This window comes from Macrobrachium nipponense, chromosome 1 (genome assembly GCF_015104395.2).
Source record: "Macrobrachium nipponense isolate FS-2020 chromosome 1, ASM1510439v2, whole genome shotgun sequence".
In the NCBI taxonomy this organism is placed as follows: domain Eukaryota; kingdom Metazoa; phylum Arthropoda; class Malacostraca; order Decapoda; family Palaemonidae; genus Macrobrachium; species Macrobrachium nipponense.
In genome coordinates this window covers 28,709,279-28,724,683 of record NC_087200.1, presented here as the reverse complement: position 1 = coordinate 28,724,683, position 15,405 = coordinate 28,709,279, and the positions used below count along the sequence as shown (strand labels likewise).

At 32.8% G+C, this 15,405-nt stretch overlaps 1 protein-coding gene across 12 annotated transcripts in view; it reads left to right on the top strand.

Moving 5' to 3' along the window:
- LOC135219184 (signal transducer and activator of transcription 5B-like) overlaps positions 1–15,405 on the top strand; it is a 225,397-nt gene that overhangs the window by 167,452 nt on the left and 42,540 nt on the right. For 2 of the 12 annotated variants that reach the window (XM_064255734.1, XM_064255733.1), the window contains exon 17: positions 10,497–13,255. The exons of 8 other annotated variants lie outside the window; for them this stretch is intronic. In XM_064255734.1, the coding sequence (XP_064111804.1) occupies positions 10,497–10,611 (115 nt within the window). In that variant the 3' untranslated portion in view covers positions 10,612–13,255. Of the gene's footprint in view, positions 1–602; positions 9,205–10,496; positions 13,256–15,405 lie in introns of those variants that run through there. 2 more of the 12 variants (XM_064255736.1, XM_064255735.1) reach the window with 1 other exon arrangement.

The following is a 15,405-nucleotide window of genomic DNA, read 5'->3' as shown; positions in this document are numbered from 1 at the left end:
CGAGGCTAGCCTACAGATACGCATCTTAGAATTCAAGGTTTGCTCTTTAGTGTTGCAGTATAAACAATACTAAAGCATTCTTATTTCTATATAATTTATAAATTGCAGTAAAGCCCTTCTATTTTATATAACATTATTGTAAGGCTCTTTTTCAGTTTTCTTGTCATATCTCTTCAAGATCATGTTTTCATATATTTATGTTGTAAGTTTATGGATGACTGGTTCATCTGCTGCTTTCCATTTTTTCATTTTCCCAAAGGTCCACTTAACCGCTTGCGTTTGTTATATTCTTTATTGGTTTAATGCCTTAATCATCCAGTTCGTGTTCATTTTCTTCATTCATTTTTCAGTTCCTTGGTTTTATTGCAGTTTTTCATCTAATGTATACCTCAATATTAGATTAGCTCACACCGATTTGCATTGTGTTAAGCATGCTGCAACCAGCATAGTGCTATCCTTTTCTTTGATAGCAGAAATATATATTTTAGATCAATAAAACAGAAGTTAGATCACATTCTTATTAATTTATCACTGAGTATTATAGTGAGAAAATGGTTCTTTGACTGTCTGTGTCTGAGCAATGGTGTAATATTCCTTTACAGTGACCAAAAGCCTTCGTTGGACTCTCCTTTATTTGATGCTGCGAATGTTCTGTCGGACTTCTAATAGGTGTTGGTGAACCCTGTTATGGCTCTTGAGTACATTATTGAATGTTAATATACCACTGTTGTCTGAAGAGGAAGCTTGACTATGTAATGAGTTGACTGGTATTAATTTTATTACAAAAACAGAAAGAAAATTTTACTAAGAATTGCATTATAATGTATCATGTTTGGCCTACTGTATACTACTGGAGCCTGCTGTTATTTTGGAATGAGGCTTCTTGTATTAATGTAGTGCTGAATGTATGTGATTTAAGAGATGAAAATGAAACTTTTATAATATACATGAAACAGTATTTTTATAAGCTATACATAGTTTTAGGTTTAGCATATTGTGAAATAAATTCATCTTACCTGCATTTCAAAATTGTAAATGCCCAGGAATTGTGCATGACTTGTGTATAATTTAACTGTGAAATACATCTTTTTTCCTGTGCTATAGAAAAAATGTATTGTCAGAAACATTTCCTCTGAGTATTTGTGCACAAAGGAATAATGGTTCCAGTGACCAGCAACAAAAGATATAAAACTTCAGCAGTTGCCCCCTACTGTATTTTAGTTTTGCCTAGTGTTTTCACCATTTCTGTAACCTCCCCCCCTCAACTTCAGTTTCTCCAGACGATTCATCAAGACACACGTGCATATCCTTCAAGTTGAGAGAAAAACATCTGGGCATGTAATGGATCTGGTCACAATACAAGGCAATATAATTTGCACATCCAAGCTATATTAGATAGAAAAACATTTGAGTGCACTGATCTGGCAGTAGGAGGGATTAAAAGTGATTTATCATTTTTGCTGATGAAGATGTGCTTTATGGTTGAAAGAAAATTTCCTGAAATGAAATGCAGTAATTTCTCACCACTTTGCAAAAGCATCATTTCCGGAGCACCAGCTTTCAAGGGTCAACATATATTTCAGTGTGCAAAGATCTTGAATAAAGAATGATGGAGTTTAGCCTCTTGTATGTTGAGCTACAAGATTAACTTGCATTCATGTTGTGGGGCATGACATTGCCAGAACTTGGCAGTCTTCGTTTCACGGTGAATGAACTGTTGTGGTATTTCTCGTGAAAAGTTCCTAAGCGAAGTAATCAAGAACCAAATGATGCATTTATATTTAGAATCTCCTGCTTTAATTTAATTATCAGTATTATGTTGTATTTAGGATATCATTGCATGTTGTATGAGTTGTGTTTTTATTTATTGAATTTTTTACTCTTATTTATCTGAAGTGACTAGATTGGCAAACTAATCTAGTATATATTATTTTAGGGATAAATGATTGTTTTAAAAGTCCATGACTCGTGAATGAAAGAATATGCTCATTTGAGCATCAACAGTAGGCTCATTTGAGCATCAACAGTAGTAATTTGTCATTTTGTGTTACCCCTAATAAAATTAAGAAAGCACTAACCTCTTATAATTCTTTTGCATGTCCATGAAATATCTCATTTGTGGTGATAGGTTTGAGTTGAATAAGAGCCGTATAGTAAACAATTGGAAGTCAAGAAGTGCAGAATCAAAATACTTTAGCAGTTTAGGCCATCTTTCACAAGAATTTTATTTTCTATCATTGTTAAATCTTGAACATTAATTATTAGAATTCCACTTTAAATAGTGGGATAACTTAGAAGAGGAAATGCTGTATACAGTTGATTCTTTTAACAACCACTGACAGATATTGAATTCAAGTAGAACTCAACTGGCGGTCCAAAACTGACATTTAACTTGGCAGTGCAGTTTAATAGCCGTGCAACAACCTTTTATATTCACAGTCAAGGACATGTTTTCACTTTATATGAATTATGAAGCTTGCATAATTGTATTATATGAACTACTTGATGTTTAATATGTGAATCGTTGCTTTGAAGCTGCAGTGCTCTGAGCTTAAGTAGTTTTTTCAGGGTAGGGTGGAAAATAATATTCACTAAATTTTTAACCTGTTCAGACATGTTGAAGGTTTTTGGTTACTTGTTAATCTTTAAACAGAATTTGGCCCTTTTCACATTTTGGTTTTTTACTTTTTCTTGCCATAGAATTTTTACTTTTAAGTGTTGATGTTGTACAAAACATTAATGTTTCTATATGGTTGTTTTGACAGTTTTCCATTTCTTGCTCTTACTGATTTAACACTTGGCTTAGTCTTCCCCCAAAGGTTTGATAATACTTTCATTAGATCTGTTCTATATTACTGGTTACTACCATTTCTTTGAGGCTCAAGGATAGGCTGTGTAGGCAGTAGTAGCTAGGTGTTAAAGTAATGACATTGGTCACAGTGCTTGGCCTTTGACCTAAATTCCATATTCAGTTCAATTCTAATAGGATATTTTCGTGTGAAATCCACCCAAATCCACAGTTATTGTGATCATATGATTAAGATGAAGCTTTTGTAAAGGATTTCTTAAAATTGTCAAATATTTTGTGAAATATCCCATGTACTAATTAGATGCCCTCTCACATGCCCATTGCCTAGTAATGAATTATAGGAGTGAAATGAAATGAAAAATGGTTCTGACACAAAGATAACAGGTGTTTAGAAACCCGTTTTTCTTTATAAATTGCAATTGTGAAAAGATATTGAAATATATGATACATTATACTGTAGACATGCATGATTCAAATAGAAGGATTCCATGTTTATTCACTTGGAGGGAAGTATCGTTTCATCTCACTGTGATCTAGAAATGTCTTTTGCCTAGCATGAATGAGTCAGCCTTAAAACTCGATGTAGCAATACTGTGGGGTAGTACAGTTATTGTTTTCATGATACAATATTCACAATTATTACAGCCTCTACATCTAAATTGTTTCTTGTATCATATATAATTAAAGTATGAAACATTATCATTAACTTGAAGGTACTCTTTTATTTTTGGAAGTACATCATAGGTTCTCAGACTGATTTTGGAGTGAACATACTTTTCATTACATGAAACTTCTTTATCAGATTGTACCACTGTCAGTTAATAAAACATTATCTTGTTCAACATCAACTGTTGTACTTAGCTGATGGTTTTGAGACATTTTGCTTGCTTTTAAATTGCCTGATGTGCAAAAATTAACTCACCGGCATCATCTTTTCATCAGCTTGTCTTTCAATGTAATTTTCTTGAATTTTTTGTAGAAATAGTTTACTACTTCTATGTTTATGTTTTCTTGTCTTGTATTATTTATAAGTTACATTAGTGAATAAGGGTTCAGTGAAAAGGTTCAAGGAAGAGGGTTCTCTAATATAACTTGAAGAAATAAAGAAATGGAAAGTACTATTTTGGGTGATAAACTAAGCAGTGCAGTTTTATCATATATCGCACAGTAGTTTGATATATAAGAAAAGCTTAGTGAGCCATGTTAATATGGTTTGTGGAATATTACAAAGAAGGAAAAACTAGTGTGATATGAAGTCAAGCTGAGATTAAGTTACTGAAAAGTGGAACATGGAAAACATTTGTAAAATATTCTGATAATGATAAAGAATCCATAAACTTGAAGTTAAAGAGGAAAAATGTGAGTTATTAACTATGCTGAAGACACCATAATCTCCACCAACTGCTGGACAATTGCAATAAAAGATTTTATAACTTTCACACCCTCCTCTATTAATAGCATCTTGTGTAGTGCAGTGTAGGTGTTGGAATAAGCAGGTAAAGACCTAATAAGAGTTTCTACCTAGACTCCAAAGCAAGGAATGGGGGCTACTTAAGTTAATTGTACTTGATGCTGGATATTTCCCACTAAAGTTGATGTAAATGTATCAGTGCATCAGTAAATATATACAACTTCCTTACCCACAAGAAAAAGGACTTGACTATTGGTGAATGGGCCAGATTGCATTCATAAGCTGTGGGTCAAGAGTAGGATCTACAAAAAAGGGGGTCGCTGCAGTTGTTGAAAAAACTGAAGTTAATGCTTGATGTATATGGTTTAAAATTTTCACATGTAGCCAGCCCTCAACTATTGCTTGTATGAAGGGTTGTGCTCTAGACATTAAATCTTGTTTTATCATTCACTTGTTGCAAATTTTACTAGTGGTCCCTAAAGAAACTTTAAAACCTGAATAAATTATAAGCAATTTTTATCTTTGTAAGTGATGTAATAGTTGACAAGGCCTTTATCATCATTTCTCATGGATTGTTGCAAAACATGCTAGTCATTATTGCCAGCATTTTTACAGACTAGGCCTTATATCTTATTGCAGCTTGCTGAAGGAAAGTTGTAATCTTGAAGTCTATTTCACATTGTGTTTCGGTTTTCATTAGTAATATATTCAAGGTGGGATGCTAGTTTTCTGTTAAGATGACTGGAGTTTATAGCTAACCTTTCTTTGACAGCATGTACATGTATTGTTATGGAAAATATGATGAAACTTACAAGTTCTGCAAAGTCAGCAGTATATTTTCTTGCTATTTTTATTAATAAGCACAAGCCATATCATAACATCAAATGTCCAGGTGAGTATAGTTTCAAGTGAACTCTTGAGCTTTTCCTATTTTTTGTGATCTTTTAAAATGTAGAGATACTAAGGTATTGTGCTCAATAACAGCCCTGTAATTGTTGTATACTTTATATTATCACAAGAACTCACGGTGAACTGAAGTGAATGAAGTTTGCCATGAGAGTTTCACTTTACTTTCACTGAATTAACAATTTTTCTTGATCAGTGATGGTAGATTATAGAAAAACATAAGACTACCTACCTTCCCATCATTCAAATGCTATGTGGAAATTTTAATTTTTGTTCTTAAAAATTAATTACACAGTGCAGTCTGTAACCTGAAATTTAAAATGAGGAAGTCTAGGAATTGCTATAGTAGTATTTTTTTTCAACTGCACAATATTATGATATAATATAGACAAAGGCCAGCTACATCTTAGTAGTATATCAACAGCATTTGCACCAGCTCAAAATCCCTTGCTAAATATTTTTGTAGTGACATTCACTGAAAAGTCTATTATTACAAAAGTTTATTTTGGGGGAAATACTTGTTCGTAGAACATAGATACTTTCATGTGAGTCAGGTGTGGTTGTTTAGGTTTAGTAACCTGTTGAGGGCAGTATTAAATGTTTACTGTTTTTTCGTATTACATTTGTTTGTAAGTAGATTGGCAATGATGTCCACTGGAAATTTTTAGAAAATATTGTATGTCAGTTGCCAAAGATTCATACATGAATGATCTCAAATTGTTTTAAAGCATTCCAGTTGATAAACTGTCTAAATGTGCATATTATGTTGTCACTGTATTCTGTGTTGATATTTCTTACCACGTTGGTGATTGTTGAAAGGGTAGAAAGAACAGCTTGTGCTGTTCTGAATTTTCAGTGGGTTTGGAATTTTGATGCTGCTTCAAGTCACTGAATACTAAAGAACAAAGAACTTCACATTTTTCTATAGAATTCTTGTTTCCATCTCATGATTTAGACATTGAGTGTAGGAGGTCCTTTTGTGGTGTTCATTTTTTTTTTTATTTTATTTTTTGTTTGTGGGTGCATCAGTATACAATATTCTTAGGGTTGATTTCTGATACTTATGCTGTAAAAATAATGGAATTCTAATTAAATCTTGGTAATTGTTAATAAAATAGGCATATTGTATTGAGGATTAGATTCTTACTATAAGAATGCCATATATTTTTGTATAAAAGAAAGGATTTTAAGGTGCATTTGCTGGTACCTTTAAATTTATGTATAGATCTTTCAGGTCTAAAAGCTTTCTTAACTTTCCTTTTAGTGTTACTTCATTTGTAGACCCATGACTAAAATTATAAACTAGTTACTGGTGCATTGTGCTTTTCATTCTGAAATCCAGGACATCACAGGCAAATTATTTTAAAATTTATTTATTGAAATAGAAAGTGTGTGTGTACTTGTTTGAAATCTGGATTATAAGTTTAATGGTTGTCATTTTTCTTGGCAGAGTAGAAAATCAACTGGGTTAGATATGAATGATAGCCTGTATTCATTGAATATGTTTGAGGCTTGAAAATGATTTCATTGAAAGGTAAAAAGCAGTATTTGGCTAAGTTGGTGTTTTTTCAATGCAATTTCAAGATGATATGTTTGCCCTTTGTAACTGTCATGCTTCTTTTTGCTGTGCCGTCCATGGAATTGATGTAATGTGCAATTCTGACTTTGCTTGCAGAAAATGATGGGATCTGAGTTGTCCTCTTCTTTAGTGCTATTATCAGTAGGCTTCTCCAAATCTCTAGCTGTTTTCTGTACCTCAGCTTTGAAGAATATCCATACTTAAGACCTCTTTAATTTCTTCATTTTCTGTTAGTCTTGTTAGAGGTATTTCGTCATAGCATTGATGCCTTTTCAAGATAAGGGGTATACTTTTGTGTGGAAGGAGTACTTATTTAGGGCACCTCTTAAACTGTAAATAATGTACCAATGTGAACAACTGCAACCCTAGAGGTTCAGTTCACAATTTGTGTCTTCACAACTAATGTAATGTATGATGTTTTGAGGTACTGTAATCATCAGCTACTTGACAAAGCAGTCTCACTTCTTAAGGGTGTACATCGTTCCTTGTTACTGAATCAGGGCTTGCTTTCTCATTACTGTATAACAAGAATTGCACTTTTGTCTGTAACTCATTTGAATGTTGATGCTTTAAGGCAATTTCAAGTATAGTGATGTAAATAAATGTCATTTTTCAGTAGTCATTTAAGTCACATAGCTGTGGATTATGGTGATGTCTTGCCCATACAGCACAGCATTTTGGTTTCCCTAATTCATAAAAACACAGAATACTACAGTGTGTATTCTGTGTTTCATTGAAAAGATATTCTCCATCAAAACAGAAAAGCTGCATAAATACTGTACTGGCTTTTTTTTTCCCCCTTTTTCTTTCTAAGCTGAAACCTTTGAATAGGAATTTCCTACTTGTAAGTAATGAAATTATTGCTGTAACGGGAGAGATGCTCAGTACTGTAATACAATGAACTTTGTTCAGCTTCTTAGAAAGGAGGAATTGGTAGATTTAAAGATATCAGAATTTGAATGAGTATTGTAGAATGTTTTTAATGTGTGCAGCAAGGCAGTGCATGTGAACACATGCATGAAGTTGGTATATGGAAAGAATTGATAATATACATATAAATAACAGTTGAATTTACTGGTTTAGTTTTGATTATAGACACTGCTGTAAATCAATTCAAAACAAGCTGCATTGGCATTTTATGGTGCTCTGAGTTGGACTCCATTTAAAGTGGAGGCCATGTTATGTGTGACTTTTATTTTTAAAATAACATTATTTTTAAAATAACATTATGTAGGAAACAAATGCATAAAAAAAGCTCATTGTGAAACAGAGAAGAGATTGTATAACATAAAGTGATGAAGTGATGAGGGTTACAAGCGTTATTGCCATTTTAGATGGTGAATGACTTGAAATATAATGTTGTGTTTTCGTTTGGTTGAATTTTCATAGATATAATTTGATGTTATCTTGGATGTGATAGCCTTTTTTGTGAATTCACAAGTGCTCAGAGTACAAAAAATAAGAATACTAATCAGCTCTGTAATCCGTAGTTTTCAATTTACACTATTTTAGGCTGAAAAAAATATAAAGTAGTTATTTTGCTTGTTTTTCAAAAGCTTGGATGGAAATAAACTGCCTCAGATAGTTTAAACAGTAGATTATATTAATTCTTGTAGCACTTGATATCTTGATATCATAATCCTCAGGGACTGAAGATAAAATTTAATTTTCCTTGTTTTCATTTAGTAAATTTTCTACGTCTTTCAGCATCAGGAATACAATATTCCAAAGGCACTAAAAAAGGTTATTGTCATCTTTTAACTTGTGTACCACTGTTTTTGGACTATTTCATTAATGATGAATAGATTTTGATGTCTAATAAGATGACTTAATTTTCATGTGGCTTTGAACTTGGACATGACAAAAGCACTGTGAATTTATTGAATACCTTTAATATAGTTTTTAACGAGAATATGATTCCCTTTCTTTTATAAGATTTTGTACAATCCCTGTGTTTGTTTAAAGGCAGCCGTTGCCTTATAGGAACCCTAACTTTGGTATGAAGTAGGTATCTGTAAGGTAATGGTTTGCATCTTGAGGTATTAGATTCTTTTTGTTTAATTACGTATCTTAAAATCTGTCATACTTTTTTTGCATCATTCATACGAAGTGTTTTATTTTTGCTTATATACAACACTTCACTGTTCATGATGATTTTTGGGATGTGTGGTTGTTGAATGTATGTTTTATTATCAGTTGACAAACTCACATGTATTTTGTGTCTGTGCCAAATGTAGTTTCTTTATGTATATTAGTTACTGAAGTATGATAATAAGAACAGGAAGTGTTTCATTATAACAGTATTATGATTAATTGCTAATTTTAATGATTGTTTATAATGAAGATGATTATTATTACTGTACTGTTATTTTAATGATGTTCATTAGCTTTTTTTATGAAAACATTTGCACCTTATTTTTTTATGTTCATAGTGTATCCTTTGGTGGAATGTAATATGTAATATGATGCACTGTAACTTGAAATAAACAGTGATTCACAGGCATGCTCTTCTAACCCTTTTTACCCGAAGCAATTACAAGAAAAAGATTTGATTACACACACAGTTTTGAAATATATACTTTGATAAGTCTCTTGAAAAAAATGGTGTTGTGGTGAGGTATTATGCAGCATTTGCTTGGAGGATAGAGATTTTAATTGTCAGTCACAAGCAGTAGAAACAAGTCAACAGAGTTCTATTTTACCTAAGTTCTGTTTCCGCGTGTGTGAAATCCATGATTTGTTCATGATAGTTTTAATACCACTTCGGATTGGATGTTAATCTATCCTTTCAGCAAAAGGCTGCTTGAGTTTTTGATCCCTCTGTTGACTTGTATCATCTTGCTAACAAGTGGGTAGAGGGTAACCTGGTAACCTGCATGTTGTATATACAGTACAAAATTTTAATATGTGTCATTATGTACATACAAACATTTATTCCAATGAAGGTTGTCCTTGGTTACCCAGTGGTAGATTTGCTTTGAACAGCTGTATCTTTTCACATTACATTGACTGAACTGGGTAGAGTCATCCTAAGTTTCAAACACATTGGGTAAGTTATTGCAGCTGCTCAAAGTAATGTTTTAGGATGAGGTAACTGATTGACACCCATCTCCCCACTTGAGTCCTGCCATTTACTACCCTTACGACCAGCATGGTAAGAGGAGAGCTACATTGCTCTTGTGTGAATTTCAATAAGGTCCAATCTTTAAATCCAGCTTGCTGAAGGATGTTATTGAAATAGCACTCATTTGCAATGTCACAAGTGACCACCAGCACTGACATCACAAATCCTGCGTTACTCATATGGATTCCTTCGTTTGCATTAACTGTCCCTGTGATTCCTTAGCATTTTTCTTGAAGACTAAAGTAGATTTAAATAATAGATACTGTATATACAGTATTTCTTACTTAATGTTGAGGTGTTTGTCACGATTTTGCAGTGATAGTAGTATAGAATATTCACTCCCTCCCCATTCATTCTTTTGATGACTTTTCCTAATTGGTGTTATCCTACAAGAGAAATGAAATGTTATACGAACTGGGAATTATGTGTATGAAATGGCTTTGTTCATTTTAATGTGACTAGCATACATATATACAATTTCCAGTTGCTGTAATTGTACCATGAAAGATCTGTATGAATAGGTGAAAGGTTGTCATAGTGCTGGTGATCATTTTTTTTTCCATTAATTAGAGAAGGTGATGGTAATGGTTGTAAAGGCTAGTAATAATGGCAGGATATGCTACAGCGTGCTGTGTTGTGACTGACACATTTCTCTCTCCTCTCACAGAATGCCCCCATACAACGATACCGATTATCCTGACATCTTGGAAAATCTACCAGATACTGACTTCACTGATATCAACCTTGACTTTCTCCAAACCAACTTCATGAAGCCCCAGTAAAATCAGATGAAGATTTTTTTAATTGCCACACTGTATATAAGCATTGTTTATTGGATAGCCTTGCTTTTAATATCTTAGGATGGTCTTTAATTGAATTTTGCATTTAAAAAGGCAAAGAAAAAGAAAAAGTGTATTTTCAGAGGATGATGTGTAACCATAGTGTCTTAGGGATATGCTTTAATGTTAGGTGAATATGAAATCGTTGTTACAAGAATTCTGCAAAGGTGTATGTAGGAATTACCTTTCTTGTAGATCTTATATAAAAATGTTTTAAAAGGATTTCACAAATATAGCTTCATGTGTTTCATTAAATTTTGCCAGTTAATGCAAATAGTTTTGTGTATTTAAATGAGTTGTAAACTTAATTATATTCTGTGTGTAGGTGTTGAGGCAAAATCTTATATATATGCATTGGAAAATTTACATACTTTATGCCTATTGCTGTGGCAAGTGTATTTGTAGCTTTTCTTTTATCACCAGTTATATAAAATGGTGAGTTTGTTGATGAACTTCGAAATATCCACCACATCCCGATGATTTTGCACTTTAAAAAAAAAAACAGCTTCCTGTATTATTACATCCATCACTGTTGCTCTTCCAGAATCCATGGCATTGCAAATATCATAATAGCTTGAGTTACCACATGGAAAATAATCATTAGATCCAGTTGTTTGTAGTTGGAATTGAAATTTAATAATCCATACATTCAACATGTAATGTGGAGCTTATCATCGGTTTAGCTCTGTCATGAAAAACATAATAATTACTGGACTGTCGGACAGTGCAGCATTACACATTACAGTAAGAATTTTGACGGTCCTTACACTTGTTGCTTTTATGGCTGATAATAGTAGCAGTAGTACACTGCACTTGATCCATTTACTTGTTGCTTTTAAGTGGCATCTGTATAGCTCATGTTTTGCTTCATGAAAGTGTCATCCATAGTCAACAGTTCATTTCTTTTTTAAAATATTTGAGTTTAGGTATCTTGTATTAATTACAGTGTAATACAAAGCATGATTCTACTTCATTTTTCAACTCCAACTGTATGAGACTATAATATGCTCTCTTGCAGTCTTCACTCTATGTAATGTCATTGCCAAACACATAACAAAAATTATTTGGAGTTTTGTTTGCCATAGTTTGCTCCGAAAATATATTTTATTGAAATTAAGGAGTCAGGCATTAATGTAGAAAGAATATTGGGTCTGTAATGTTTTTAACAAATGAAGAAACTGTGAGGAAACTGTATACATTAATGTACTACAATTTAGTATTTAAATGCTGAATCCAGTACACGTCCTTATAGGAATTAATCACACAAGTTACTTTGCATTCGACAAGACACTTACACAAAACTTTGGGTGAGTACTGTGGTAATTCCTTTATTGCTGGCCATTGTTATAATTTAGGAACTATTTTTGAAAATTCATAATAGTATAAAATATTTTGTAAAAATTTGGGTCAGATTACGTAGAACATTAAAAGCCAGTTGGCTAGATGGTAGTTTAGGAATAAAATTTAAATATGTGGAGGATAACTTTCCTATGATCTGCAAAGAATATTTTTGGTAGTTTCACTTGAAAGTACAATTCTGTCCATTATATGAAATAGGTCAACATTTTATCCTTGCATAATATAAGGCACCAATGGCTGATGTATTAGTGTACAGTAGTTTTATTAGTAGGTATGTCAAAAGTCTGTGTGCTTTAAAACTACATCTGCAATAACATGAAACTAGATATTTTTATGTAAGTATGGTACAAGAGAAGTAAGATTTAGGTTGTATTTTCAGTCTATACACACAAATTGATGATGTTTTTGTGGATTTGACTATAGTGTGTATATGTAGTTGTGAATTTGAATGCCATGCATATTTCTACAGTTGTTGCTGTAATGGAAAAATGCGGTAGGGATTACAAAAATTTATTTTTACTAATTAACTCTCTAGTTACAGTTCACTGAAAATTTTCAAATGATGTGGATAAAAGGTTCTGTTCTTAGAAATTGCAAAGGAGTGGGTTACCTCATCATTCTTTTTGAAATGGCTGAGATGGGGTAAGTACTGATAAATTGCAAAAATTTTATGCAGTGTATAGTTATTCTGTTGAATAGTTTCTTTTTAAGTTGGTTTCTGAGGAGAACAGCACCTATACTCAAATTAAGTGTCTTATGTGTTTGAGAATTTTAGGAAGCAGTTGGTCACATTATGTATTTGTTAATTACCTCAGTTAGTGTGTATAGACCAAATCACTTTTAGATTTTATTGAGATTTGAAGAATACTTGTTTGTTAGAGTTCATAGATTTAATTTTATTGTTGATCTTGAAGAGTTTTCCGTAATCATATACAGTATTTTAATTTGAAAATTGTTACATGTTCAGGCTGCATTAGATTTGATAAATAAGTCTAATAATGCGCAGATACAATTGCTTCTCTGACTTCCGCTGTTGAAATACGTATATAGTACATATAGATTTAATTTTTCTTTGCATGATAGTTTAATAATGAATGCGCAAGCTTACAAGACTCGTTAACGTTAGTCAGATAGTTTGCATATATATTATTTGGAACAAAAAACTTTCATGAGAAGGATATATTTCATATTTTGTAATTCAGTGATTTTATTAAAAGTAAAATCAGTAGATTTTTCCATTATTTTTCCTTTAAAAAATATTGTAGTGTTCCTTAGGAGTATGGTGTGACTAGCATTATGAATTTTATCAATTTTCCATAATATTGAAAACTCCCATTTAGGCATTTAATTTTAACAACAATTATTGCATCTTGAAACTCATATCATTTGTCTCGCTCTCTTTAAAGACATTGTGCTACAGTGATCAAGGCCAACTGTAGTAGCTTTCATCTCTATGCACACTTGCTGTTCTTCATTCATTCATTAAATGTCAAAATTGAGAAGATTAATTTGAGATCCTTGGTACATCAAAAGCCCAAAGAAATATTCTTAACAGAGACTGGATTACTAAATGGTCATGAAAGGAAATGTCCATACATATGGCAACTGGTGTAACTAGAAATTGGTGTGGTTTTTGGGCTATTTAGGGGAACTACATTAAGGCAAAACAGCGATATGAGTTAATTACCTACAAATGAGTATGGCAATTATTTTATTGCATGAGGTTAATAGTTTGCTAGATAATGTTAGGTATGACAAATGAGTGAGCATAAATTTAACTCTAGCTTTTGGATAGCGGCATGAAAGTTTTGGGTTTGTGTACTTTCAATTTATCTCGACATGATCAGGTAAGTAAATAATAGATACAGCTCATAAAGTTGTGAATTTGCCATGAGATTTTTAAAAGTTGTTCTAGCCTATGTTAGTAGAAATTAGGGATCAAATTCTGTATGTTTTTATTTATCAACTTGACAAGGTGCTGTGCAAAGCTCAAACTCACTTCAGCCGTTTCCCCTCTTGACTAATATTTGTAGCATACTTTTTCCTTAACTCTCATAACCTTTCAGTATAGGTATACATAAATTTCATAGTACGTATGCAGTTATGAAAACTAGTAGCCAAATGAAAATGTTTGATAATGCTCTCTTAAATAGATTAACAGTCTACGTAGTTTCACCTCAATAAGAGCTTGCATCCAGTTTTTATCATAATCAGCAAGTTGAACCTTATTAATGTGTTGAGATTTTATCCAGTATGATACTACTACAGTCGACCCCCAGCCCCCAGTATTCGTGGGGGATGCTTACCACAACCCCTCACAAATAATTAAAATCCGCGAATACTTGACACCTCTCTAAAAATGCTTATAACTGCCTAGTATTTTGATAGTTCAAACACCAAAACAAGCCTCTAAAAATGCTGAGTATTTTGATAGTTTTATCACAAAAAATGCATTTACACACAAATGATATGAAAATACAGTAATTAGTGAATACAGTGCCCCCCCCCTCCCCGTATTCGCGAGGTATGTGTACCAGACACCCCTGCAAATAGTTAGAATCCATGAATAGTTGGAACCCCTATAAAAACATTGAAAACAGCCTGTTTTGTTAGTGAAAACTCAAGAAAAACCCACTAAGAATATTTATACTTGGTTTTTTTAATAGTTTTATGACAAAAAGTGCATGTTATGATGAGATTGATAATAAAAAAAAAAAAAAGGAATTTCTGGATATATCACATAGAAAAATACTGCAAATAGGTGAATTTTCCGCGAATAAGGGGGGAAAATGTTCCAGAGAAAAATCTGCTAATGCTTGAGTCTGTGAATCCGGAGAACGTGAATGTGGGGGTTCCACTGTATTTCCCCCATGAAAAATACCCCAAATAGGCACAGAAAAATCTGTGAATAGTTAAAGCTGCGTAAGATGGGGGAGGGTGTTCCACTGTACTTGAATTTTGCAAGTTGAAATGGGTTATTTATATATTAATGATGCGATTAGTTTAATGTGACAAGAATGATGACTTCATGTTGAAACTAAAACAGCAATAGGAGTTCTACTTGTTTGATGAAATAAGTTTTATCAAAAAAAGGGTAAGACACGCCTCAGCGGTGTGGTTGGTATGGTATTAGCGTCCCACCTTGGTGGTCGCGGGTTCGATTCTCGGCCATTCTATTTAGGAGTGAGAGATGTGTATTTCTGATAATAGAAGTTCACTCTTGACGTGGTTCGGAAGTCATGTAAAGCCGTTGGTCCCGTTGCTGAATAACCACTGGTTCCATGCAACATAAAAGCACCATACAAAAAAAAAAAAAAGGGGTAATGGTCTTCAGCAGATGAGATGAGGTAAAATCTATACCATACATGCATAGTGACT